General features: G+C 52.1%; 6 protein-coding genes across 6 annotated transcripts; 2 read left to right on the top strand and 4 right to left on the bottom strand.

Annotated features, from left to right (window-relative positions):
* Positions 1 to 8,795: 8,795 nt before the first annotated feature.
* On the bottom strand, positions 8,796 to 10,898 carry CTF1 (beta-1,6-N-acetylglucosaminyltransferase, contains WSC domain; the record flags this gene model as incomplete). The annotated part of the gene is made up of 1 exon (XM_024465506.1): positions 8,796 to 10,898. The coding sequence occupies one exon, from the start codon at positions 10,896 to 10,898 to the stop codon at positions 8,844 to 8,846; it is 2,055 nt and encodes a 684-aa protein (XP_024326681.1). The 3' UTR covers positions 8,796 to 8,843.
* Positions 10,899 to 11,139: 241 nt separating this feature from the next.
* On the bottom strand, positions 11,140 to 12,095 carry VC83_01832 (uncharacterized protein; the record flags this gene model as incomplete). The annotated part of the gene is made up of 3 exons (XM_024465505.1): positions 11,140 to 11,279; positions 11,475 to 11,524; positions 11,968 to 12,095. The coding sequence occupies 3 exons, from the start codon at positions 12,093 to 12,095 to the stop codon at positions 11,140 to 11,142; spliced, it is 318 nt and encodes a 105-aa protein (XP_024326682.1).
* A 2,312-nt stretch (positions 12,096 to 14,407) lies between these two features.
* MCD4 (Glycosyl phosphatidyl inositol anchor synthesis) lies at positions 14,408 to 18,180 on the bottom strand (the record flags this gene model as incomplete). The annotated part of the gene is made up of 6 exons (XM_024465504.1): positions 17,618 to 18,180; positions 16,008 to 17,560; positions 15,768 to 15,955; positions 15,575 to 15,719; positions 15,342 to 15,450; positions 14,408 to 15,192 (listed from the first exon to the last, which is right to left on the bottom strand). Exons 1-6 carry the CDS (start codon positions 17,793 to 17,795, stop codon positions 14,408 to 14,410), a joined length of 2,958 nt encoding a protein of 985 aa, XP_024326683.1. The 5' UTR covers positions 17,796 to 18,180.
* A 199-nt stretch (positions 18,181 to 18,379) lies between these two features.
* On the bottom strand, positions 18,380 to 20,178 carry VC83_01830 (uncharacterized protein; the record flags this gene model as incomplete). Its single annotated transcript, XM_024465503.1, has 3 exons — positions 18,380 to 18,591; positions 18,643 to 19,263; positions 19,308 to 20,178. The coding sequence occupies 3 exons, from the start codon at positions 20,176 to 20,178 to the stop codon at positions 18,380 to 18,382; spliced, it is 1,704 nt and encodes a 567-aa protein (XP_024326684.1).
* Positions 20,179 to 20,599: 421 nt separating this feature from the next.
* VC83_01829 (uncharacterized protein) lies at positions 20,600 to 22,254 on the top strand (the record flags this gene model as incomplete). The annotated part of the gene is made up of 3 exons (XM_024465502.1): positions 20,600 to 20,987; positions 21,035 to 21,407; positions 21,457 to 22,254. 3 exons carry the CDS (start codon positions 20,600 to 20,602, stop codon positions 22,001 to 22,003), a joined length of 1,308 nt encoding a protein of 435 aa, XP_024326925.1. The 3' UTR covers positions 22,004 to 22,254.
* Positions 22,255 to 22,410: 156 nt separating this feature from the next.
* Positions 22,411 to 24,893, top strand: STR3 (cystathionine beta-lyase). Its single transcript, XM_024465501.1, has 2 exons — positions 22,411 to 24,044; positions 24,098 to 24,893. Exons 1-2 carry the CDS (start codon positions 22,800 to 22,802, stop codon positions 24,191 to 24,193), a joined length of 1,341 nt encoding a protein of 446 aa, XP_024326924.1. The 5' UTR covers positions 22,411 to 22,799; the 3' UTR covers positions 24,194 to 24,893.
* The last annotated feature ends 345 nt before the right edge of the window (positions 24,894 to 25,238 follow it).

Genomic DNA, 25,238 nt, shown 5'->3' with positions numbered 1-25,238 from the left:
TAGGTGATCCTCCGCGGCTAGGAATTAGAAACCCTGACTGAAACCGCTAATGCTAGCATTAGCGGTTTCAGTCAGGGTTTCTAATTCCAGCGAACGGTGGTCAGTGTACACGTCAACTCGGTGGCGCACCGAAGCCAACTCGGGCCTCCATTTTCCGAAGGCCTTTACTATTGCGAATAGTTCCTTGTCGTGGATCTCCCAATTGATCTCATGTCCGGATAGGACATGACTGTAAAATCTTACGGGGTACCATCACTTGTCAGGGTGTTCTTGAGACAGGACACCAGCTACTACTCCATCAGAGGAGTCGGTCTCCAGCTTCATAGGCAATTCGGGGTTGAAGTGGTGAAGTGCCTGTACCGCTAAAAGTTATCGTCGCAATTCCTCGAACGCATCCTCACATTCGTCTGTCCCGGAACGGCTCCGAGGGACTAGTGATGGTGGTGAGGGGCTTTGCTATTTTGCCAAAATTACGAATGAATGTCTATAGAAGCCACAGAATCCCAGGTAGGACTTCACACCCGTAACAGTGGTCGGTCGGATCCAGTTACGAAGGGGTTCAATTTTGTCAGGGTCCGCTTCGACACCGGAGGTAGTGAGAACGTAACCCAAGTATTTTGTCCTGGTGACATTGAACTCGCATTTGTTCAAATTGGCTTGGAGTCCAGCTTCTCGGAGACGCTGTAGGACCTTATGCACATGCTCTATGTGTTCCGTAGGGTCCTCTGAATAGATTAGGATGTCGTCTAAGTATGCGCTACAGAAGTCGTCTAAGTATTGCATCAGGATGTCATTCATATACTGCTGATAGGTTGTAGGACCGTTCGTCAGTCCAAATGGCAGCACTTTGCACTTATAGGATCCATAGCGAGTCCGAAAGGTTGTGTACTCTTCCGAGTCAGGGTGCATCCATATACGATGGAAGGCTTGTCTGATATCTAGCTTTGTGAAGATTTTTGCTTTTGACACCCGTCCTAGTAGTTCGTCGATACGCGGGATGGGGTAGGGATCGTTCCGGGTGAGACCATTTAACTTCCGGTAATCGATGCAAAATCTTAATTTGCCATCCGCTTTCTTTACGAATAGGATAGGGGACGCGAAGGGGCTGTTGCTGTTGACGATGAATCCCTTTTCCAGGTTTTCCAGCAGGTATTTCTTGGTAGCCTTAAGCTGTTCGGTGCCCTGTTGATACAACGGGGAGAAAGCGTTTGGTAAAGGGGCTTCGAGTGTATCTTGTGGTCGTATATGCGGTGGGGGGGAATTCGATCCGATTCCAACTTCGAAAAGACATCGGTGTACCTCTGGTGCATATGCGGAAGCTTCTGCTGGATGAGGCGGAGCGTTTCTTCGTCCTCTACCAACTCCTTTTCATGAATGATCTGATCGATTTCGTAGATGCTAGTCTGAAAAAACTCAGAGTCGTTTCGCATCATCTCGTGGTGGAAAGCATTTGCACTGATTTCGCATATATGCATGGGCATAAACCTATGTACTAGGGTTTTCTGCGGTGGGGGAGAAACCTCCTGGTTTCGTAGTGGGTTCGATGGCGTATCGGCGATCTCTTCGTAGTCGGAAGTTATCACTTTCATTTTCATCGAGCATCCACCTGCGCGGCGTCTGTCTTCGCGGTGGATTGCGAAATCCCGGCGATTCGCATCCGACTGGTATGCAGGATGTTTAATGGACGTTTCGCGTGAGTGGTAGGGCAAGGTGATCTCCTTGCTCCAGCTAGGAGTCGGCGGGTACTCCCAGCTCTTTGCAGAGTCAAGTAGTATTCAGAAGCGGCTGAAAAGCTTCTTCCCAATTATCACATCTTGTGCTCCGAGGTCCAGGAGTACAAAGGGGCAGTTATATATTCGGCGTCCTTCGACTGTTAAGTGTAACCGAATATACTCCGATACGTGGCCTTGGATTTTACACTGAAATCCACGTATGGGTACAGAGTAGGGTAGTTTCCTTATAGGGCTCTGAAGCGCTTTTGACAGTCGTATTGCGAAAGGCTTGTTAAGGTAGCCGTTTGCTCCTGTGTCTGCTAGGGACTTCGTTTGCACCCCGAGTCCATTCATACTCAGGGTAATGTCGACTAAGAACTGGGTGCCTCCCAGGAGTTCTTGTAAGTCTAGTCCTCGCAGGTCACATTTGCGTAGACCTAGCAAGGAGCCTTCTCCTAGGCCTTGTCGTTTTCCTCGAGGGACGCATCCGATTGAAGTTCCATAGCTTCTTCCCATTGTTCTTCTGCCTCGGGGTCATTACGATCCATTTCCTTGATAGTAGTGTTAAGGGGGCATTTGTCCTGGAAATGGCCAGACTTGCCACACTTGAAACAGTTTCCTGAGGGCGCAGGGACTGCGGTTCTCAGACGTTCTGGTATGGCTGGCTTGGGGAGGAACGCGGTTCGGGTGAACAGAGCGGATGTGGCTCGAGTCGGCTTCGACGCCGACGGCGCCTTTGCCGTATCCGAGGTACGTGTGGACGTCCTGCGAGAGCGGGTAGCGGATTCAATTCGTTGTTCCGGCGCCGTTCCTGGTCGAAGGCGGTAAGTTCTCGTACCATGGTCTGGTATTCTCCATTCCATTGGTTTTTGATGATCGCGACACGGCTGCAGAATTGGGGAGTCAACTTGTTCCACATGTACCGAAACCATTCCGACTCGGAGACTTGTCCTGTGATAGCTGCACTTTGGAAACGAGCCTTGAACTCTGGGAAGGTTTCGCTAGCATGCCCATTCTCTCCCATTTGCAGGTCGTCGAAGAGGTTCCTGGCCTGTTCCGTCTCATTGCCTGTGAGGTAGTATGAACCTAGTAGATCCATCATCTCCTCAGCACTGCGGAACCCATGCGTAGCGGACAGGTATTGGGGCTCTATGTAATGGTGGGTGCACCAGATGTGAGAATCTAGCCACCCAAGGAAGGGATGATTTTACTAAGACAACACACTGTCTTAGGAAACAGAGCCAAAGGGTTGTAGCTTAGACTATTCCACAACGCAGCAATCAGGTGTATGATGTGGTGAAGTGGTTGAGACAAGTTGCAACAAATGTTGAGTCTGAGAACTCAGGGGTAAGTCAGAGGTTAGCACCTCACTGACTTTTCAAAAACAGAGAATAACAAGATCAATGCTTGGAAGCTTGGAAAAGACATGGAGGTATGTGATAGTCGATTTACTGTATTGCCTGCTTGCCCTTTCTTAAGGAAAGGGCAATCCTATTTATGCCAAAGGAGTGTAGTTCTCTCATTTTCCAAGACTTTCCATGACTAACCAGGCTTGGTATATGTATTAGAAATCAAGTGCGACCCACAACTAGCTTGCTAATCATGTAGCGAATGTAAGAGAATCCCATAGAACCATCTCTTGGGTTCCTAGCCTATAGGAAGTGAAAAGGAGGTCCAAGGTCAGAGTACCTATAGATAAATTATGTCATAACTTAACCAATCTTGTGGGTAACTAAGGAGCCATGACGTGTAATGAATCATAGAGGGTTGTAGAAGCTTCTAGAGCTATCGTTCATGTTCCTAGGCCTCTAGTTGGTAGAGATATGCCATGTGGTAGTATTGGCCCACCCCCTTAAGGAGGAGATTTTCTTAATAACTTGTTCAATGAGTGTCCAAATGATATGCCATGATGTATGTAGCATAAACAGATGTAGTAGAAGAATTTGCAGCAATCGTTGAGTAGTATTGCTTCTGTTGTTGGTGTGATAAGCCAAGATATGTATGGTGACTTGTAGGTTTGAGGAGGAGATTTCTAAGTTTGCTCTTGAGTTTGATAGCAAACTGGGTGCAATAAATGTCAGTATGACACTCTAGGTAGGTCTTCGCCAGGCCGGTCGTAGTTCCCCATATCAACGCTCTTCTCGAGACGTCGGTAAGATAGTGGTCCTCATTGACTACGAGTCAGTCCCGAATCGAAGCGCTCCATTGTAAGAAGGTATGTTCTACCCCATCGCTGAGAGGAAGGATTTTCTTAGAGATGGTTGATTTCTTATAGCGATTCGGAGGGTCCTCGGTGTGCATTCGTGATGACCCTGGAATCGAGGGAGAACGAGTGTTCCGAAGAGGCAGCAATTGAACTGTCTCGGGGGTGTTTCGTGTACGAGGCGTTCGTTGCTCCGTAACTTCGACTGTGGGTATGGGGGCGTCCACCGGCAGTGTGGACGGGATTCTGGTCTGGGATGCCGACAGGATAACTAGTAGATCCTTGACCTCCTGTATCTGTGCTTCGAGGTGGTCCATTTGACTCGGGATATCTTCGGATGGCCCAGCGGTCGTAGCTGCAGTGGTGGTTTGTCTGGTAGTCATTCTGGGCAGTTGACCGTCGTTGTCTTGGGGTATGTTTGATGTCGGCTTTTTCGACATATTGCCTCAGGTGTGTATCGGTACCGATATAAAAGAGCTTGACTTCCGGTAGCTCGTAGCTATCAACGCTCTTGTCCACAATTTCCTCTGTGCTATGAGGGGGTTCTTAAGGATCTCGTATCCTATTTGGCGCCAACGCGTCAGCGACTTTACCAGCTTGTTCTGAAGAATCAAACCCTGATCCACTGGCTGTCCGTGAGATCTCTGGAATCACGGCTATTTGAAGTCGTCAGGTCTCTCCTCTGAAACGTCACCGAGTCGCAGTCGATGGTGTAACGGTAGTTCTCCCGAGTCGTTCCGGTGTGGGATATTATTTAAGTACGGCCGTCCCCGGCAGGCGTGATATTTTTTGTATAATGTAAGGACACAGGGCACCCAGCTCACAGTAATAGCATATGAGAGTGCGAGTCGGAGGCTAAACGGATGCGATCCTATAGGTCTACTATGAAGGATACAAAAAAGATGATGGGGAACCCTGTCAGTCGATTTTCTCAAGTATCCGAAACCCATCCGACTCAGTTCTGACTCGGTTAGGCCACCCAAATGATCACACGTGACCCCGCAGCTACCCGGAGTCCACTCCCTAGAATGACAGACGAGAAGGCATCCTTACACAGACGAGAAGGCATCCTTACAAGCACGGCCCAGGATGCCAAGCTACGAAGATTTTACCCTGCCCTCATAGATAGATCCGTAGAAATAGATCCATAGATAATATACCAATTGATATTTCTACCAGAATGAGCGACTCTGAGCTATCCGCAATTCCAAGTGACGAAGATGAGGAAATTCAGCGTCTACCACCCCCTTTTCCATTCGAGTCTTCGCTGTCGATAGCTCTACCATTACTACAAATACGGCCACAACTCCCAAATACTCAGTCACCATTGTTCTTAAAGAATGTATTCAGTAGAACATTGTTAAGCACCAGCCCTGCAACGATGAAGATTGTCTGTATGCAAGATGGCTGTAATTATAAGCCAAAACCGAAGCTTTTATCATGGAATATCATGAGTAATTTGTGGAGGCATGTTGAAAGGATGCATCCTGCATTATACGAAGCTATAAAACCAGGAACTCCATTGCTATAGCGTGCTCAGAGTTCGCAGAGTCAGAGTTCGCAGGATTCGCAGGGCACTCCGAATATGAGAACAGCCCGAAACGCCCAATAATTCTTTACTCCTCGAGTAGGAGGATTCGTTCTTGCCTCTCGATATAGAGAGTTATTACTTGCATTTATCTAATAACTTACCAATGAGTCTGGTTGATCAGCCTTCGTTTCGTCAGCTTATTCACCAGCTTAGCCCTTCAACATTAGCTATATCAACGAGCTCCTTAATGCGCGATTTACACAAGACATTCTGCAACCACTGTATGAAGCTACAGATAGAACTCATATAATAAAGGGCGGACTGTTATCACTTACGACTGATTCATGGTCTGCAATGAATGGTGCAGAGCACGCTGTGATAACTGTTCATTGGATAAATAACACCGGCACTGTGTTCTTGATATCATACATCTAAAGGAGCCCATTCATTCCGGTGAATATCTTGCAGAGCAGCTTCAAGCTGTTACGGACGACTTTGATATTACGAACGGAGTCTTTACAATTACTAGAGACAACGCATCGAACAATACAGCAATGCTCGCAGAGTTTGAATAGGGGCATGCACGAGCGTCGTTTCTATACAGCAACCATGGAGCTTTACAGTAAAGGAAGGCAACGTCTGATGCATGGCACACATTATAAACCTTGCAGTTCAAGCAGCTTTAACTATGTTAAAAGCTGTACCATCAGAACAAACGGAATTGTATAGGCTTAAGCAAGGCTTAGCTCATACTCAAGGCTTCGTTCTTAATAAAGAAGAAGTGGCAACGGTTCTTATAAAACTACGCCGGCATATCTATGTCTTCCAGAACCGTCGAGCATGGAAAGATGCATTGAAAGTACAAGCATCTGCTATGGGTATTCAGGTGGTTTCAATGTCCCTCGATATGCCTGTACGATGGAACTCAACATATTATATGCTTGAGAACACTTTGAAGCTTGAGCAGCCGATCAATGCTTTATGTGCTTCGCAAACGATGGATTTAAGTATGCGTGATATTATCATTACATCAATAGAATGGCAAGTGTTACATGGACTAAAGGTGTTCTTTAAGATATTCGTCAAACCAGCAGAGCAAGTTCAAGCAGATAATTATCCAACGTTGAACGTCTGTATTCCACACTATCTACGGCTTTTAAATAAGCTTAAGGAAATGGAAAATGCTCCATTGACAACAGCAGCAATCAGTGCAGCTTGTAAAGCATCGTATAATAAGCTTGATACTCATTATAACCTTGTGACAAATCAAGGCTCAAGCCACTCATCAATTGCTACTATCTGCGACCCAAGATTCAACTTAAGTATATACGGATTTTATATGCCAAAAGTGTAGACGCTGTAAAACGAGATAGGGCAAGAGCACAGTTCGCAGCTTGCTATAACCGGTATAAAGACCGTGAGAACGATATACAGGTTGCTGCTATTGAAGCTACTATTGCTGCTGAAACTGAGCAGCCGACGACTCTAAGAGAACTTGATTCCGACGACGAGATGTAGCAGCATCGTGGGCCTTCTATTGAGGAAGTTGAGTGGCGATGATGGTTCAAAGAGAATGGTGTCGACCGTAATACTAATATCCTCAAATATTGGCAGGCAAAGCAGTATCAGTATCCAGTTATATCACGGATCGCACGGGACTATTTGGCAATTCCAGCCTCATCGGCAGCGTCAGAGCGTATATTTAGTGTCAGCGGTGATATAGTCACAAAGAAAAGGAACAGGTTATTACCTTCAACTATTCAATATCTACTCTGCCTATGGGATTGGGGGGTTATAGTGTAATGGTGGGTGCACCAGATGTGAGAATCTAGCCACCCAAGGAAGGGGTGATTTTACTAAGACAACAAACTGTCTTAGGGAACAGAGCCAAAGGGTCATAGCTTAGACTATTCCACAACGCAGCAATCAGGTGTATGATGTAGTGGAGAGGTTTAGACAAGTTGTAACAAATGTTGAGTCTGAGAACTCAGGGATAAGTCAGAGGTTAGCACCTCACTGACTTTTCAGAAACAAGGAGTAATAAGATCAATGCTTGGAAGCTTGGAAAAGACGTGGAAGTATGTGATAGTCGATTTACTGTATTGTCTGCTTGCCCTTTCTTCAGGAAAGGGCAATCCTATTTATGCTAAAGGAGTGTAGTTCTCTTATTTTCCAAGACTTTCCATGACTAACCAGGCTTGGTAGCTGTAGTCGACGTAAGAGAATCCCACAGAACCATCTCCTAGGTTCCTAGCCTATAGGAAGTGAAAGGAGGTCCAAGGTCAGAGTACCCCTATAGACAAATTATGTCATAACTTAACCAATCTTGTGGGTAACTAAGGAGCGATGACGTGTAATGAATCATAGAGGGTTGTAGCAATCGTTGAGTAGTATTGCTCTTGTTGTTGGTGTGACAAGCCAAAATATGTATAGTGACTTGTAGGTTTGAGGAGGAGATTTCTAAGTTTGCTCTTGAGTTTGATAGCAAACTGAGTGCAACGAATGTCAGTATGACATATAGGCGACGAGGAGGAGGATAATAGCGAGTAGACAGTTATCATATTTCATTACTATATACTACAGTTGAGCCTCAAAATACTCGAATACTATTCGGCGAGGATTCGTATGAGTATTCGCCGAATACTCCCAGATGGCGAGTATTCGGGAAAACCCCGAATACTATTCGAATACTATTTGGGGAACTGGTTTTCAAGAGCCTCAAATACAATCAATGAGGACCGAGCGCAGCTATTGCCAGACACAGTACAAGCGCTCGAGTGTATCAGGTCCCCCCCCCCAATTCACCCATCCCTCCCCCATCCATTACAGCTACAATAAGCAATCCCCACTCCCGCCCCTTCCCCCTGCGTAGTACCAAAATTCAAACGCCAGAATATGATAAAAACGAGCCCCTCCCTGTACACCGTCACCACCACCTTCCTGCGCCGCGAAGTGGGGAGTCGTCGAGTATCCGTCATCATCGAGAATTAGATGGTTCAAGGGAGTGATCAGCTAACAGAAGAAGCAGCAGCAGTCAACAGATCCGCAGCATTCATCCCGCTCAGATCGCCGTTGATGCCGAAGAATTGGAACCTACAACCACTTATTAGCCACTTCTTATCATCCAAACCCCCCCCTCCCCCCAAAAGAAACCCCCCAAAGGTAAAAAAATAAAAAGGGGAGACGACATACCAATCCTCAACATTCAACGTAGCCGGCACAGCCGTAGCACTACTCCAGCTCTCACTCGGACTCTGCCCTTGCCCCCCTTGGGTATCAAACCCCTGCCCCATCCCTCCCCACTGCGCCGCCCCATTACCCGGAGGATACAACCCCCTCATCCCCACATCCCCTTGTCCGCCTTGCCCGCCTTGTCCGCCTTGCCCGCCTTGGCTGCCTAAACTCCCCATCCGTCCCCCCATACCACCCGCAGCTGAGGGACTCCCCCATTGCGCACCAGCCAGGGGGGGGGGGAGTTCTGTATCCCCACCACCCCGCTCCCCTCGGGGAAGAGTTGGTCGGGTTGGAAGTTCTCCCACAGCGCCTGGCTAATACTCGGGCTATTGCGGGTAACCAAATACAAATCCGGTGGCGTAGCCGGGACAGAAAAGGAAGGGTTAAACGGCGTAGGTGGACGCGTGTGTGGACGCGAGGATGTGCCGCCCATGAATGTATCTTGTGCCTGCCCCTGCTGCTGCTGCTGCAACTGCGACGCCGCCTGCTGGCGCGGTGAGAGGATAGGGGGTGGTGCGCCCATGGCAACTGTGGCGGTTTCGCGCGCGGGTGTTTGCGGGCGGGAGCGCTCGTAAGATTCTTGCGGGGCGAGGCCGTTGGACGGGGCGAATTCGAGGGCCATGTCGTCGTATTTGCGTTTTGTGTCTTCTGGCCGTCGTTCTTGTTGTTCTTGTTGTTGCTGTTGTTGCTGTTGTTGCTGTTGTTGCTGTTGTTGCTGGGCAGTGGTGTGGAGTTTCCCCCAGGTCTGCTGGGTCTTTTTGTGTCGTTTTCCTGCGGCCTTCTGGAGTCGCTCTTCGAGTACCTTGTTCCCGAGGATGGATTCAAACAGGGTGTAGACCATTTTGGCCACGACCCACACGCGAGAGACGTCCTTGAGACCGTCCATACAGATGCGTATACGCTCCTGCGTCTGCTGCTGCACCGCCGGGACCGACGAGCGGTTCTGGTAGACGTGCATGATCAGCGCCGAGAAGAGGGAGTACACCATGAACGCCGGCGCAAACTGGAGCTCATTATGTGCGCGCAGATTCGCAATGATGGACGTAATCATGCCCGCAGCCTGGAACGCGATGTTGCGACTCGGGTACGCGGAGTCCTCGGGAAACCCGCCGCGGGTGGAGGTGGCGGGGGGCATGTGGGCGCGGTGCAAGAGGCAGAGGGTGGTGTAGTAGTTTGAGTGGAGGAGGGCGGACCAGAATTGGTGGCGGGTGGGCTCCCAGTAGACGTCCTTGGGGCAGTTCTGAAGCCAGTCTGCGAGGGCCATGTCGGAGTGGGTGAGGTCGATGGCGTTTTGGCGGCGGGCTTTGGAGGCGACGCTGTATTGTTGTGAGAGGACTAGGCCCATGATTTCGCAGAGCTTGACGTACTGGAGGAAGAATTGGACGTGCGTCTGGTCGGGGGGGTACTGCGGGTTGGGGTTGTCGTCTTCCTCTTCGATGAAGTCTTCCTCGCAGAGCATGTCGACGTCCGAGTCGTCGGTGTTGATATGCACGGGCCGGCCCAGGGCAACGGCTACCGAGCGATCACGTGTGAACAGCGTCCACCAAATGCGCTTCCACAGCTTCTTATCCGTAGCACTGAGCTGAGACTGGTCGACGCTGCGGTGCATACCCGACCCCTGCGCGACGATGGTGGCGACACGACTCCAATAGAAGACGTTGCGTGTGACGTCCTCGGGCCCCTCCCAGTACCACCCCATCAGCACGAGGGCCTGCACGATCGTCACGCGGTCGTCCTCGTAGTTGGCGTCGTACAGCGCCTTGGCGCGCTTGTAGAACGTCATGGCGGCGGGCGTGGTGGAGCCCTGCGAGTCCATGAGCTGCGGGTTGACGCACACGCGCGACCCGGCGAGGAGCATGGACTGCAGCAGCAGTAGCGACGGCGGGTTCTTCGGGTCCTGGTACTGCCGCATGAAGCGCGTGCGGTTAATGACGGGCACGATGGGCGCGACCCACTTAAAGTAGGACTCGACGAGCTCGTCGCAGAGGGAGCGCGGCGGGAGCAGGAAGGCGCCGCGCTGGTGCAGGATGTCGATCTCGACGTCGTCGAGGTCCGTTAGGCGCGAGCGAGCGCCGCGCACGTTGTCGGGGAGGGGGTAGTGGACGACGTCGGCGCTGCCGTGGCGGTCGTGCACGAGCAGCGTCAGGTTGGAGGACTCGCCGAGGTAGGCGACGCGGCCGGCTTCCTTGATGGGTGCGCGTGAGAACTTGGGCTTCATGAAGTGCAGGTAAATGCCTTCATCCTGCTCGGCCTGCCGCGCCTGCGACTCGCTGACCTGCGTGGTCGGCGTGCCGCTCGGGGCGACGAAGTTCCCAGAGGAGTGTGGTGGCGGCGCAGCATAGCCGACGCTGGCTAGGGATTCAGTTCCTGGTGACGGGGCTTCGGCTGTGTCACCGCGGTCGCTGGAGGACGTCAGTATGCGTACCCCCCTATACTTGGTGCAGCATGCATCAACGTACCTATCCGAGTCCTTCAGGCGCGTGCTGCCAGCAGCAGCAGCCTGCGTCTTCTTGCGCTTTGGCGTCGGGATCTTGCATTCGATGGAGAAGGCTACGCAGTTTGTGCACGGCACGCCCAGGCTTGCTGCATCGCAGCGGACCTAACATCATCGTGTCAGTCGACCAGCCCATGCGGATGATACGTACATGATGATGTGCGACGGGGGCAGGCTCGGCAGTCGGGCACGTAGATGTATGTTTATACGTGTGATAGTATGCCGTCGACGAGCCTACCCAGGGCCGTCGTCAGGGAGGGGGGAATGAGAGGCTCAGGTAAGTGGAAGGATGCAACGTACTTTTCTCGCATGGCATGTCTGTAATAGCAGTAGAAACTCTGGTCAGCAAGCTATTCCGCAAAGTAATTGTTGTAATGTACCCCCAGAGGTCGAGGTGAGTGTAGATGGATGGATAGTTGAACCAAAAAAATCCGTCCTCGGTGCCTCGGCACAAGAACACCAAAAGCAAGCAGTGCGCAGCATGCCAATGACGATTACAAAAGGCTACTCGCCCCCCGCCAACCCATGAAAACGACGACCGCATCGGGATTTCGACAGTCGGGATTGATTGAGAGGAAGGTGGCGCAGGAATTCTAAAATAAATGGAAGCATACCTCGCAGGCTCTCGACGCTCGCTGTCTGCAAATGGAAAATCACGAATCAGCCAAAGCTCTCTTCTCTCTCTCGTGTGTCGTCGGTGTTATCAAGCTTTGGCGCACACACATGAAGCTCATTCTATGAAGCAATACACAGCGGGAGGGAGAGGGAGGGAGGGAGGGGTATCGCGACGCACCTCCTAAAACTCGGATGTCCGGGCGTCTGGTTGTTGGGAGCGGCGTTGCTGCCCTGTGGTGGCGTGGCAGCGGCCATGGAAGGGGCGCGCGCGACGGCGAGGTCGTGGGTGTGGTCGATGGATGCCATATGGCCGGTGGGGATAGAGTTGTGGATGTTCGCGCTCATGCGCTGAGGATGGGCGCGGGGAGTTGGGAGGGAGTGTTGTTGTGGTTGTGGTGGTGGTGGTGGTGGTGGTGGTGGTGGTGAAGAAGGTATGTATGTGATGGGTGATGAAGAAGGTATGTATGCGATGGGATTGTAAGAATGGGTAAGAATAGTATGTATGTGATGGGATTGTAGGGGAAGGTATGTATGGGGATGGGGGGATGGGGGGATGTCGAGGTTGGAGATGGGAGGTAGGGAGGTGGGTGGAGTTGGAGTGGAGGTGGAGGAGAGGTGGAGGAGAGGTGGAGGAGAGGTGGAGGAGAGGTGGAGGAGAGGTGGAGGAGAGGTGGAGGAGAGGTGGAGGAGAGGTGGAGGTGGAGTTGGAGTTGGAGTTGGAGTTGGAGTTGGAGTTGGAGTTGGAGTTGGAGTTGGAGTTGGAGTTGGAGTTGGAGTTGGAGTTGGAGTTGGAGTTGTGGGTGGTGGTCGTGTGTGGTGGTGGTAAGTTCGTTCGATATTCGTCCTTCTTCTTCTTCTTCTTCGCCGTCGTAACCGTTGGTGGTGTGTGTATATACTGTATATACTGTGTGTGTATATATTGTGTGTATATATTGTGTGTATATATTGTGTGTATATATTGTGTGTATATATTGTGTGTGTATATACTGTGTGTATATATACTGTGTGTATATACTGTGTGTGTATATACTATAATGTGTGTATATACTATAAGCGTAGATGAAGGATTGAAAGAGAAGCGAAAGTAGTCCGGTCCCGTTCGGCGTCGGCGTCGGCGTCGGCGTGGTCGTCTCGTCTCGTTCTGGACCTTTGGACTTTTTGGTGTCTTTGGACGAGAGATGAGAGCGACAAGAGCAACAACCCCGGTTTTCTACGGTGGCGGTGGTGTTGGGTGTTGGGTGTTGGATGTTGGGTGTTGGGTGTTGGGTGTTGGGTGTTGGGTGCCTTGAGGGGTCACTTAGGAGGTGGGGGGGGAGTGATGGCATGGGGGGGGATGGGATGGGGGGGAGGGAAGTATGGTGGTAGTGGTGGTAGTGGTGGTAGTGGTGGTAGTGGTGGTAGTGGTGGAGTGGTGGAGTGGTGGAGTGGTGGAGTAGTGTAGAGTAGCGCTGGTAGTGGTATGTACATGGTGGCAATTAGTGCATTTAGTGCATTTAGTGCATTTAGCATTTAGTGCATTTAGCATTTAGTGCATTTAGTGCATTTAGTGGTGGCGAGGCATGGAAAGGAGTCGTCGGGGGGGGATGGAAGTACCCGTGTGTCAGGTGTAGAACTATCTGCAGATATATCTACAACTATCTACAACTATCTACAACTATCTACAACTATCTACAACTATCTACAACTATCTACAACTATCTACACTATCTACAACCATCTACACTATCTACAACCATCTACACTATCTACAACCATCTACAGCTATCGGTAGAATACCTGCACAACCATATACCCTCTCCCCACATAACCCTCCGATCGAGCCACACTCCGAACCACGCTCCGAGCCACAAACCAAACCACACTCCGAACCCCAAACTAAACCCCACCCACACAATCCCCATAACAAAACAGTCCTATAAACAACCGTCCATAAATAACCGTCCATAAACAACTGTCCTATAAACAACTGTCCCATAAACAACTGTCCCATAAACAACTGTCCCATAAACAACTATCCTATAACCCCCAAAATACAGTATCAACAACTGTCCTATCACTCCCAAAATACAGTATAAACTCTCCCAGTCATCGCGATAAAACAGAGTTACCCCCCCCTTCCCCACGCATAACACCACACCCTCCCGCCAATCTCCACCAGCCCAAACAACCCCACCCAAGTTTCAGCCTTAGGTGGTGCTAGGCGCTGGGCGTCGCGGAGAGTCCGGGGAAGATGCCGAGGTAGGATTCCTGGTTTCTTTGCATGGCCCGGCGCGTAGGCCTTTCCGTGCTGCGCTGGTGGCGCCGTCGTGGGTGTGGGGGGGTTTGGGGGTCCAGCAGTACGGAGTACCAACTCGAGAGTGGTACTCATGCAATTGGTGTGGTGCATTATATTATGTCCTGCTAGTGTTGTAGTCTAGTTGTACATCTTCATCTCCGCCGCCGTCTTTGCGGCAAGATGCGCGAATCTCCAATCCCACCCCCCCCCCCCCCAACTTCTCTCTTCTCTCTTCTCTCAACCACCACCACCACCATTCGCTTTTCTCCTCCCTCACCACACCCCCCCCTCTCCTCCCTCACCACACCCCCCCCCCTCTCCTCACAACCACCACCCTCACCCATCAAACCTCCACCCCCCCCACAAAAACCTCACTAACCCCCTCCAACACCGCCACAAACACCCCCAACAAACTCGCAATAACAAAATGACTAATCGTACTCCCAATCTCCAACCAACTCCCCTCATCCCTCACCGTCCAAAAAAAGTGCACCGTCAAGAAGTCCGCCACTCCCATCACCAACATAAACAGCGCACTCGGCGCCACTCCCAGCCTCTTATTCAGTACCCCCAGGTTCGCCGAGATCAAGGCGAAGGGGATGAGGAGCTTTAACAAGAGGAGGCCGCCTTGCGAGAAGGGGTCGAAGACGGGGAGGAGCCGGTACACGGAGACGAGGCTGAAGGAGGAGATGGAGGCGATGTTGCCGGTGGAGAAGAAGGCGGATTGGAGGAGCGCGAGGAAGAAGAGGGAGACGCGGACGTCGGGGAGGGAGAGCGAGCGGTGGGGGTTTGCCGCGAGAGACGGGGGGAGGAGTGCGGCGGGCTCCACGGCCTTTCCCTTGCTCTTTGCTTTGGGCTTGCCGCCCTTGGACTTTGATGCGGTCGTCGTGGTCTTCGATGGCTCTGGTGATGCCGTGACGGCGGGGGGGTTGGAGGAGACGTAGATTTTATGCTCCATCCTCACCCACGTCACCAGCAAGACGCAGAAGACGAAGTAGAACAACCCCTCGTACGAGATCGATAAGATGACGAAGATGGGGCTGAAGGTGAGGAATAACACCACCAGACGGTGGAGGTAGTGGTTATTCGGGCTCAAGTGGTGCATGAACGGCATCACCAGCGAGAGAACTGCGGTTATTAGCCCTGTGAGCGATAGTGCTTGAAAAAGGGGGGGGGGGGGGTGTTAGCCCGCTTGCTTCCCCGCCGTACTAGTGGGGGAGACACAGTAGAGGACGGGTGGCTTGCCGGCCGTGGGGGGTTAGAAAGTAGAGACGTACCGAGAATAGTCCAGCCTAGCACCTGTTCGCCGCGGGGAAGGCCCTGTTTAGCTTGTAGTGAGAGGGCGGAGGAGCGTGTTACGATCATGGAGAGGATTATTAGACCGATCTAGCGTGTTTTAGCTTGTGTGTGCGGGGGGTGCGGGGAGTGCGGGGAGTGTGGGGTAGACCGAGGTGACTGGGGTAGGGGGGGGTAGAGGTAGGGGGTGGTGTGGGGGTATGAGGCGACAAACCTGGACTCCGATCATGATGCGCGACATGGGGTTTGCGGGCCGTGTAGTCGGGTTCTCGCCGTCCAGGGCTGAGTTGCGGAGGAGTCGGTACTCGAAGAAGAGGTAGAGGAGGCCGACGATGACCATGAGGGAGCCGCCGTAGAGACTAGGGTTGTTAGCGTTTGTTCGGGGGATGGAGAGGGGGAGAGCATACATCTGGGTTATGTCCTCGACCTTGACAACGGGGAGTAAGGTGAATGTGCTCATGGCGAGACAGGCAGCGATCCAGGTGAAGATGAGTAGGCGGTTTTCGCTCATGAACTTCGAGCCGTAGAAAAAGGGCCAGAGGGCTGCGAGGACGAAAAGGCCGGAGAATACCTCGCGGTGCGTGTAGCCCAGCGCCTGTCATAATTAGCCACCGCCCCATTCATCCATACAAGGATCTGAAACTCACCAATGCCTCCAAAAACACCATCGCCAAAACACCCTGTACCAAAACAGCAGCCCACCCCCCAACACCCTTCACCTGAGCAAACAGCGCCTTCCTGCCCGCCGCCAACGACTTGCGGCGCGCATACACCTCCTCCCAGAATGCCACGGGGAACGCAGCATACAGATAATACATGGTTGGGCTCTTCGACGCCATAAACGACGCACACAGCGCGACCAGCACGCTGGCGAAGAAGACCACGCTACCAACCGAGCGCGACGTCTCGGTCGCGCCGTGCAGGACGTGCAGGTCGATGACCGTGGTGACCGCGAAGGCGATCCAGCCAACATATCCGATCGTGATGAGCGCGCGCAGGAACAGCCAGTCGTAGGTCTGGAGGTAGCGTAGACCCTGCAGACCGAGCTGGACGAGCTCAGTGGTGGCGCGGATGGCGTCTTCGGGACGGTTAGCATCGATGAGGGCGCGGATGTCGGCGATGCGACCTGCGACGGCATTGTCGCTTCCGAGGGCTGGGAAGGGGCGGAAGCGCAGCTGGTTGGCTTGCTTCTGCTCCTCTTTGACGCGGTACATTTCTAGGATGGCCTGAGCGTTGACGAGGGCCGCTTCGGCCTTCTCGGTGGTGGAGCCGGCGAGGAAGGAGAGGGGGAGCTCGCCGACGGAGTTTACGGGGAAGGCGAGGCCGGCGAGGTAGGACATGAGCGCGGCGACGTCGGCTTGGGCGACGTCGTGGCGCTGGATGTGGTCGAGGTTCCAGTCTGAGGAGAACTCGTTGTGGCCGGGCGCGATGCCTTTCTCGACCGTCACGGGTTTCGCCACGCCGGAACCCCATGCAATGAGTGGCGTGCGGGTGTTGTCTGGGTGGCCGTCGCCGTGGCTGCCGAAATCACTCATTCCGTGATCGGCTGTGAAGACGAAGGCGGTCTTGTCGTCGGCGTAGAACTCCTCGATGAGTGTTGTTATCTCCTCCACGCCCTTGTCCACGACTTGGAGGTTATGGAGGTACTCCTTCGAGTGTGGCCTGTATGCGTGGCCAGACGTGTCGAGGCCGAGCAAGTGCAAGAAGAACACCAGCTTGTCCTGTCTCAACTGCGTATTGAGAGTAGCATTCGTCGCTGCCTCCGCAAACAGGGCCTTGACGCGGTCAAACACCCAGATATCCAATAGCGTAGCATCCATTGAGAAGTCCTCAAACTCATGCCCATACGTGTACCCATCAACGCGTCCTGGCTCTGCGCCCTCCTGGAACATAGGCAGGATATCAGGGCTACCCCAACTCCATGTGTGCCGACTGCGGTTGAACACGCTGTCGAAGTTGACAGGGTTGAGTTTCCAGCCCGTCGTAACGGCGGACACGTCCTCGTACAACCCTGCGATCAGGGCAACGTGGCCGGGGCGCGACTCGGTAGGGACGCGCGTGTGCGATACGCCAAAGGTTCCGTGTTCGAGGACACGCGAGCGCAGGAAGGGCGCAAGATGGCGTGGTTCCTCGTCGGCGGGGGAGGTGGGGTAGGGGTTGGGGAGGGACTGGAAGGCTTTGTCGGCGCGGAGGCCATCACCTAGGGTATTGTTAGCTTTGCGCAGTAACTGGAGGGTATAGAAAATCAAGCACATACCGACATAGAGGACCAGTCGCTGCGCGGGGGCTTCGACTTTTTTGGGGCGTTCCACCTCGAACTGGCGCATCCCAGACACGATGGGGCTGACGAAGTAGATGTCGAAGATTGAGAAGATGTACACAAAGTGGAAGACGACCGCCGTGAGCAGGAAGCCAAATCGTGTGACTCTCGCCATCTTAGCGGTAGTTCTAGACTTCCAACGTCGATAATTGAGTGTCCGCGGCGTCGTCGCCGTAGCTTCAAGAGCTGTTTGAGGCTGTCACGATATAGGCTCTGTATAGTAAATGAGTGGCGCGTCTAATGTACAGACAGGACATCAATCTCTTCGAAAAGAGGATATCCAGATAAAGAGAGTGGTCGCGGCGTGGCTGCGAGGGAAGCAGTCTACGTCCAATCCATCAAGGTTGTGAAGTTGTGTCCTGACCAAAACAGTAATTTCGTGGTCTGGCAGGGATTAATTAATTGCGGGTCCCTTGAACCAACACATGTAGATCGTCACAACTGAGCGTATTTATAGAATTATCATGCAACATCAAAACAATAATTACTGTGAATTCATGAGAATTGTAGCGTTTAAACACTGTACTTTGAATACTCCAACATATCACTGTTATCACTATCATAAACACATACTATACGGTATGATAAACAAAACAGCCCCAATGATCCCGTCCACCCCCCAAACTCCGACCCAACCCCTCACCCCACTACCCCTATCCCAAAACGCAAGGTATGCAAAATGCAATTACCCCCACAATTTTACATATGCTTCTCAGTCAACGCCTTGACAACACGTGCATAAAACTTGTCCACCTGTGGACGAGGGAACGTCAGCTCCTCGGACATATACTCTGGCAGCAACTCCTTCAGCTCCTCGTCCCTGCTTGGATCCATCTGGGGCACATAGTGGCACTGCGACTCGTCGTAGTCGGCGTTCTTGTCATTCGGAACCCCAAACTTGAAATGCAGCGCTAGATTGGTCAGTGACTGACAATAGAAAATGAACGGTGGAGGGTACTTACTGCCATTGCGCCCGGTCTGGATGCAGTCGAACACGTCCTCCTCCTCCTCGTGCCTGACGCTGCGCATTATAAGGCCGGTAAGGTCGCGGTACAGATCTTCCTTCAGCTGCGCTGCCTGTGCAGCTGCTGCGGCCTCTGCACCACCCATCATGCGGATCGCAGCCGTGCTTTTCTTTGCACTGCTCGGTGCACGAGCATTGCTCTCAGCTGACGCGGCAGCAGCCCTTGCTGCGGTGAGTTTCGCTGATAGCGACCTATTCTCGTTTTGTGCATCGGATAAAGACTCGGTGGCTACTGTGAGTTTCCTCTCTAGCCTTGATACCTCCTCGCCGTGCTCTTCGCTTCGGGATTTGTTCACACGGGCTAGCTTCCGTTGAAGATCAGATATCTCATCTTCCTGTTCTTCCACCTTCCTCTTCAGCTCGCGGGTTTCCTTGGCTTGTGCACTCTGTGTAGCCGCTTCTGCCTTGTGGTCCGTGTTTGCCTTAGACAGCTTCTCCTGTAAATCAGATATCTTGCCCTCCTGCGCGTTTGCCTTCTTCTTCAAAGATCTCAACTCTTTCATCTGTGTAGTTTGTGCGGCCAACTCGGCCTGCAGCGTTGCAATGAGCCCGTCCGCAACTATTATCGTTAGACATGTCCATCACGTAGCCTCGTAAACTTACTCTTCCTGCTCTCCTCAGTCTGCCGCCTGTGTTTCTCGAATGTGCGCTCGGCCTCTATAATCCCCACCTCGCGGAGATTGCGATACTTCATATCCAGGCTCTCAAGCTGTTTCCTCAGATCTGTCTCATTCTTGGGCTGATTCTTGGGCTGTACCAGTGTCGGTTCAGGCGCTTCAGCTTCCTCCACATTCTTAGCCTTGGCACGTCCCAGAGTCGGCTTTCGTGCGTTCGTAGCTGTGCGGGCCATCTTATTCTGGTACACAACAGGAATCGGCGTCGGCATATCCACATCCTCATCCTCCAGGTCTTCAGGTGAAACCTGCGTTTCTGGGATCTCCTCCTCCTCCTCCCACTGCCGTTTACTTGGGTTCGCCTTCTTCTTGGGTACAGGTTTCGGCGTGCCCTCTATCTCTTCGGCCTTAGCAGCTGCTGCCTTTGCTGCCTTGGTCGTTTTGGCGGGAGCCCTCTTTGCGGGAGCCTTCGCAGCGCGTACTGGCTTGACGGTCTTTTGTATAGTCATAGCTGATGCATCCAATTCACTCATTGAGGGCATTTCCTCGTCAATCGTGATCGTGTCCTCCTGCAACTGCCCCGCCACCTCGTCCTCCGAGTCGCTGCCTGCAGGCGGCGCATTCGTCCTATCCTTCAGCGCAGGCCTCTTCGCTTTCTTCGCTGGCGACTTTGGAGCTTTCACAACCTTCGAGACGGATCCCTTTGGGCGCCCCCGCGCTTTCTTCGCCGAGGTGGGGACGGCGTTCTCGTTGCCTTGGGCAGGAGACATGATCGTGCTCTGCTCTTCAAATTGTGCGTCGTCAGAATCGGAGTCGATGAGCCCGGTCAAGCCCAGCCGCGAGTATGATAGCCTTGGCATTAGTTATTCGTTTCCAGATTCTGCGGTTTGGTGTGTGTATTGTAGCAGCCAGTTGAGCTCAATTTTGCCGGTTGTTGCGAAAAGTGTCAATTTTCAAATACTCAAATTTAAAGCAGCTATCTAGGCAAATAGATGGTTATTAACGCGTCGATTTGTCGATTTTGGCGAAGTTATTGTGTCGTTGCTAAGTCTCAGGATGGTGGGATGGATAAGAACCGCAAATGTAAACAAAAAAACGCGCTAGTGGAATGTGTTAGGTCTTGCATTTCAGGCGCATAATTTAGCCACATGTCAACCCAACTGTGGCGTAACATACGTACTGTACCTTGACCCTCGGTGTCTGGATATTTTGCGAGCACACGACAACTTCCACTCTCTCTCTCACTTTTGAGAGATATTTCCCTCTAAAGCACTGTTAAACATGGGTGACGGACCGGGCAGAAAGTATGGCTTTCTGCAAGATATCATATTGATCGTTTTCGCGGTACGCAAATCCCCCACTGCCCCTCGGCCTGAGTTCCCCTTGCTGACGTTGCCCCCCCAGAATGTCTCCGTTTACTACCTTGCGCGCCATGTCTTGTCGAGTCTCCCAGCCCAGACAGATCCAGAGAAGGAACAGCATGAGCAGGCACGGTTAAGAGCCGCTGCTAACCTACGGCGCCTCGATCGAGATGATTCGGCCGAAACGAGCGATGGGGAGGCGGATGGCCCGCCGCCGCCGAGGAAGGAAGACTTGGTTCTGAACCAGTACGAAAGTCAAATAGCGATGGAGGTTGTTGCGCCGGAAGATATTCCTGTGGGCTTTGACGGTGAGTCTTATGCACTGCCGAGGTTGAACACGGCTGACAGGATACAGATATTGGAGGACTTGACGATATCATCGAGGAGCTTAAAGAATCTGTTATTTATCCGCTAACGATGCCGCACCTGTATTCACGAACATCTTCACTACTCTCGGCTCCCTCGGGAGTACTACTATACGGCCCTCCGGGTTGCGGCAAGACCATGCTCGCAAAGGCATTAGCACATGAGAGCGGCGCTTGCTTCATCAACCTGCACATCTCTACTTTAACCGAAAAATGGTACGGCGACTCAAACAAGCTCGTCAGCGCAGTCTTCTCCCTGGCACGTAAATTACAACCAAGTATCGTCTTCATTGACGAGATCGATGCTGTCCTTGGACAACGACGAAGTGGTGAGCACGAGGCAAGTGGAATGGTCAAGGCCGAGTAAGTCACCACGTACCCTGCGCTCCCCTCACAAAACTAACACCCCCAGATTTATGACCCTCTGGGACGGCCTCACCTCCTCCAACACCGAAGGTATCCCCGCACGCATCATGGTCCTTGGCGCCACCAACCGCATGCAAGACATCGACGAGGCGATCCTACGTCGCATGCCCAAGAAATTCGCTGTCTCGCTGCCCAACAGCAGCCAGCGCCGCCGCATCCTTAACCTGATCCTCAAGGACACCAAGGTCGATACCGCAAACTTCAACGTTGACTACCTAGCGCGCGTCATGGCGGGGCTATCCGGAAGCGACATCAAGGAGGCATGTCGTGACGCAGCTATGGCGCCAGTGCGTGAGTACATCCGCGAGCAGCGCGCGAAGGGCGTAGCAATGGAGGGAGTGACACATGAGGGTGTGCGTGGGGTGCGGACGGAGGATTTCTTCGGGAGAAAGGGGGGTGGACAGATCTTGACGGATAACCATGAGAGACAGCAGCGGCAGGCGGGAAAGCAGACTTCGAAGGTCAAGGAGCTGGAGTCGAGCGATGAGTATGAGGATATGGAGGATAGTCCGATCGCTGAGTCTATGGATTAAAGGGGTACATGGGGATTTGGCGCAGGCGTTTGGTAGAGGGTGGCTGGTCGGTAGGTAGTCAGTGACTGGCAGTGGTCCTAGTTGCGAGTAGGATAGAGTGTAGGAATGTGTATAGTAAATCAGGTTTGCTGTGTCTCTAGGCGAGGGACAGCACATAGCATACGTTAATTTGGGAGTTTGAAGACCAATATTGCTCGGGTTTATTGTGAATAACGAAGCATATAATGATATAAAATGGAATAGTTATAAAATAAGATAATGAGACGTAAATATTTTTACGAGGGCCTTAATATTCAAACCCATAATTAAGTTAATCCCCTCCTTCTCATAAATAGTGAAATATATATAATGCTCGTACTCGTATCCCCTTGACCGTTCTTTGTCTGTATAAATTCATAATTAATTACCACCCGTCTCACAAATTATGCCCATCACCTGACCCTATCACGCCATCGCAGCTACTTACTAAAGTACCCAAGTACCTCATTAGGTCTGATTGGCATTTTGTACCACTCCCCGCATTTTCATAGGTGAACGTATGCCGAGTTCGATGAACCATCCGAACCCTTCCAAACGACCGCCCATAACGAACTTCTCCGGCATGGACTCATACCTCGGACAACACCACATATAGCTGCATAAAAGCCCTCATATCTTACCAATCTCACCAGCCTCAACAGCGCCGTGTCGTCGTCGCTGATCAGCTCTGCCATTAGAGCTCATAGCGACGAGACCAATTGGCTCTCTCTTATCCCATATCTTGAGTCTTTACCCCACTGACTCAGCACACTACAACATGTCTTCACCGCCAGGTCCTCCAGGCAAGACAAGCTCCCTCAGCAAGATAGCTCCTCACATCGACCTTGACGGGCACGATCTCCCTCCCTCCCCAGCGCCCTCCAGCCCGCGCAATGGCCGCAAATACGCCCTCTCCACCGAGCTCGTCTACACCGACAGCAAGGACCAGTATGGCGCCTCCAGCATGCCCATCTACCAGTCCGCGACCTTCAAGCAGACCTCGGCCAGCGGCGGCAACGAATACGACTACACACGCTCAGGAAACCCCACACGCACGCACCTCGAGCGCCATCTGGCTAAGGTCATGAACGCCTCGCGCGCGCTGGTTGTTGGCTCGGGCATGGGCGCCCTGGATGTCATCACGCGGGTGCTGAAGCCCGGAGACGAAGTCGTCAGCGGGGATGATATCTACGGTGGCACGAACCGCCTGCTGAAGTACCTGTCGACGTACAGCGGCATTATTGTGCACCACGTCGACACGACTGAGCCAGAGTGCGTGCGCAAGGTGCTGTCGCCCAAGACGGCTATGGTGCTGCTTGAGTCGCCGACCAACCCGCTCATTAAGATTGTGGACATTCCTACCATCGCCAAACTGGCGCATGAGGCCGCGCCCACCGCCCTGGTCGTGGTAGATAACACCATGATGTCGCCTATGCTGTGCAACCCTCTCGACCTGGGCGCGGATCTCGTCTACGAATCCGGCACAAAATACCTCTCTGGCCACCACGACATCATGGCCGGAGTCCTCGCCTTCAACGACGCCGCCCTCGGCGACAAAATGTTCTTCACCATCAACGCGACGGGCTGCGGTCTCTCGCCCAACGATGCCTTCCTCCTGATGCGTGGCCTCAAGACCCTCGCCATCCGCATGGACAGACAACAGGCGAACGCACAGCGCATCGCCGAGTTCCTCGAGTCGCACGGCTTCCGCGTGCGCTTCCCGGGTCTGAAGTCACACCCACAGTACGATCTGCACTGGAGCATGGCGCGCGGCGCTGGTGCGGTGCTGAGTTTCGAGACGGGTGATGTAGGAGTGTCGGAGCGGATTGTGGAGGCGGCGAGGTTGTGGGGCATTAGTGTCAGCTTTGGGTGCGTGAACAGTCTGATTAGCATGCCATGCCGCATGAGCCATGCGAGTATCGATGCGAAGACGAGGGAGGAGAGGAAGATGCCAGAGGACGTTATTAGGTTGTGTGTTGGCATCGAGGATGCGGATGATTTGGTTGATGATCTTACGCGAGCAGTACGTTTTTCCCCTTCCCATACCTCCAAATACCAAATACTAACGCACCACAGCTCGTCCAAGCTGGCGCAGTGACAGTGACCCTCGACGGCTTCCACGCCAAGGGCTCCGCATCAGATAGCGGATCCGTCAATGGGACCACCGCGTGATAAACATTAATGAGCATGAATGATTTCAGGGGACCTATACCTAAATATATATCTTCCACGGCGGCGGCGTTGTGGCAATTCGCGGTAGGGGCTATCATATTCATGGGTTGATGATCGTTGTATTTTATTTAAACTACTGCTCTGAAGCCTGGCCATAATAAAGCTATTTCGGTTATTCCTTCCTGATTACTAATCCATTCTGCACACTCACCCCCTGATCGTTTTCTTCGACACATGGTGTTGAAGAAAGCGTCCCTATGAGCGCTCCTAAGCGACCGATACCCCAGCCTCAGTTCCCAAAGCTATCCCATTTCTAGCTATTCATGTCCTGCAATCCACTCCATTTCCACCATTCCATTAGCAAATCCATGTCTCAAAAGCATTCGCCATCAGTGTGGTCGATAGTGCAGCTTAGCAAGATCTTGCCTCCAAATTAAAGTATTGTACGGCGCTAAGATTCATGATCTTCATATTGTACGGCGCTAAGATTTATGATCCTGATATTGTACGGCACTAATAATCTTGTGAGATCTCATGATATTACACGCGACTTATATACCCTTGCCATGCTGTTGGGAATTTGAGGGAGGACCTGGCAAGAATCCCCGACCAGCTGAGCTGATACCTGACTGTAACACAGTCGAGGCACTGAGTGTTTCGGCGGTGCCCCCAGAATTCCCATATATAGCTACGTAGGCCCATTAGGTAGTGTAGGAATTCAATTGATCTATTCATTCTATATACTGTACTCGGTGTTCCACCCACTCGCTTCGCTCGTAGGTGGCGACAGCAAGTTGTGCGTGCGACAGCAAGATGTGCGTACACCGCTATTTTGATATATAGAAAAAATAATAGTATTCTTCATAACGTAGTATCTACAATGCCTCAAAATAACGATCCTACTATGATTGCTCGCCTTAATGAGGCCCAACAGTTCTTCTTAAAACAACCAAGTACATATACAATTGCTTGGGTTGCAAATAAATTCAATGTCAACCGTGAGACACTCCGACGTCGTATTACGAGTACTACGTCTCCTCAATTA

Source organism: Pseudogymnoascus destructans, assembly GCF_001641265.1.
Source record: "Pseudogymnoascus destructans isolate 20631-21 unplaced genomic scaffold scaffold_4, whole genome shotgun sequence".
In the NCBI taxonomy this organism is placed as follows: domain Eukaryota; kingdom Fungi; phylum Ascomycota; class Leotiomycetes; order Thelebolales; family Thelebolaceae; genus Pseudogymnoascus; species Pseudogymnoascus destructans.
Note: the sequence above shows the minus strand (reverse complement) of the source record. Positions and strands in the feature narration are given on the sequence as shown.

What these genes read in the sequence shown, in the direction of transcription:
- STR3 (XM_024465501.1), top strand. Translation starts at nt 22,800, where the DNA reads ATGTCTTCACCGCCAGGTCCTCCAGGCAAGACAAGCTCCCTCAGCAAG. An exon ending in TTGATGATCTTACGCGAGCA is followed by an intron (nt 24,045 to 24,097) that starts GTACGTTTTTCC and finishes AACGCACCACAG; the next exon opens with CTCGTCCAAGCTGGCGCAGT.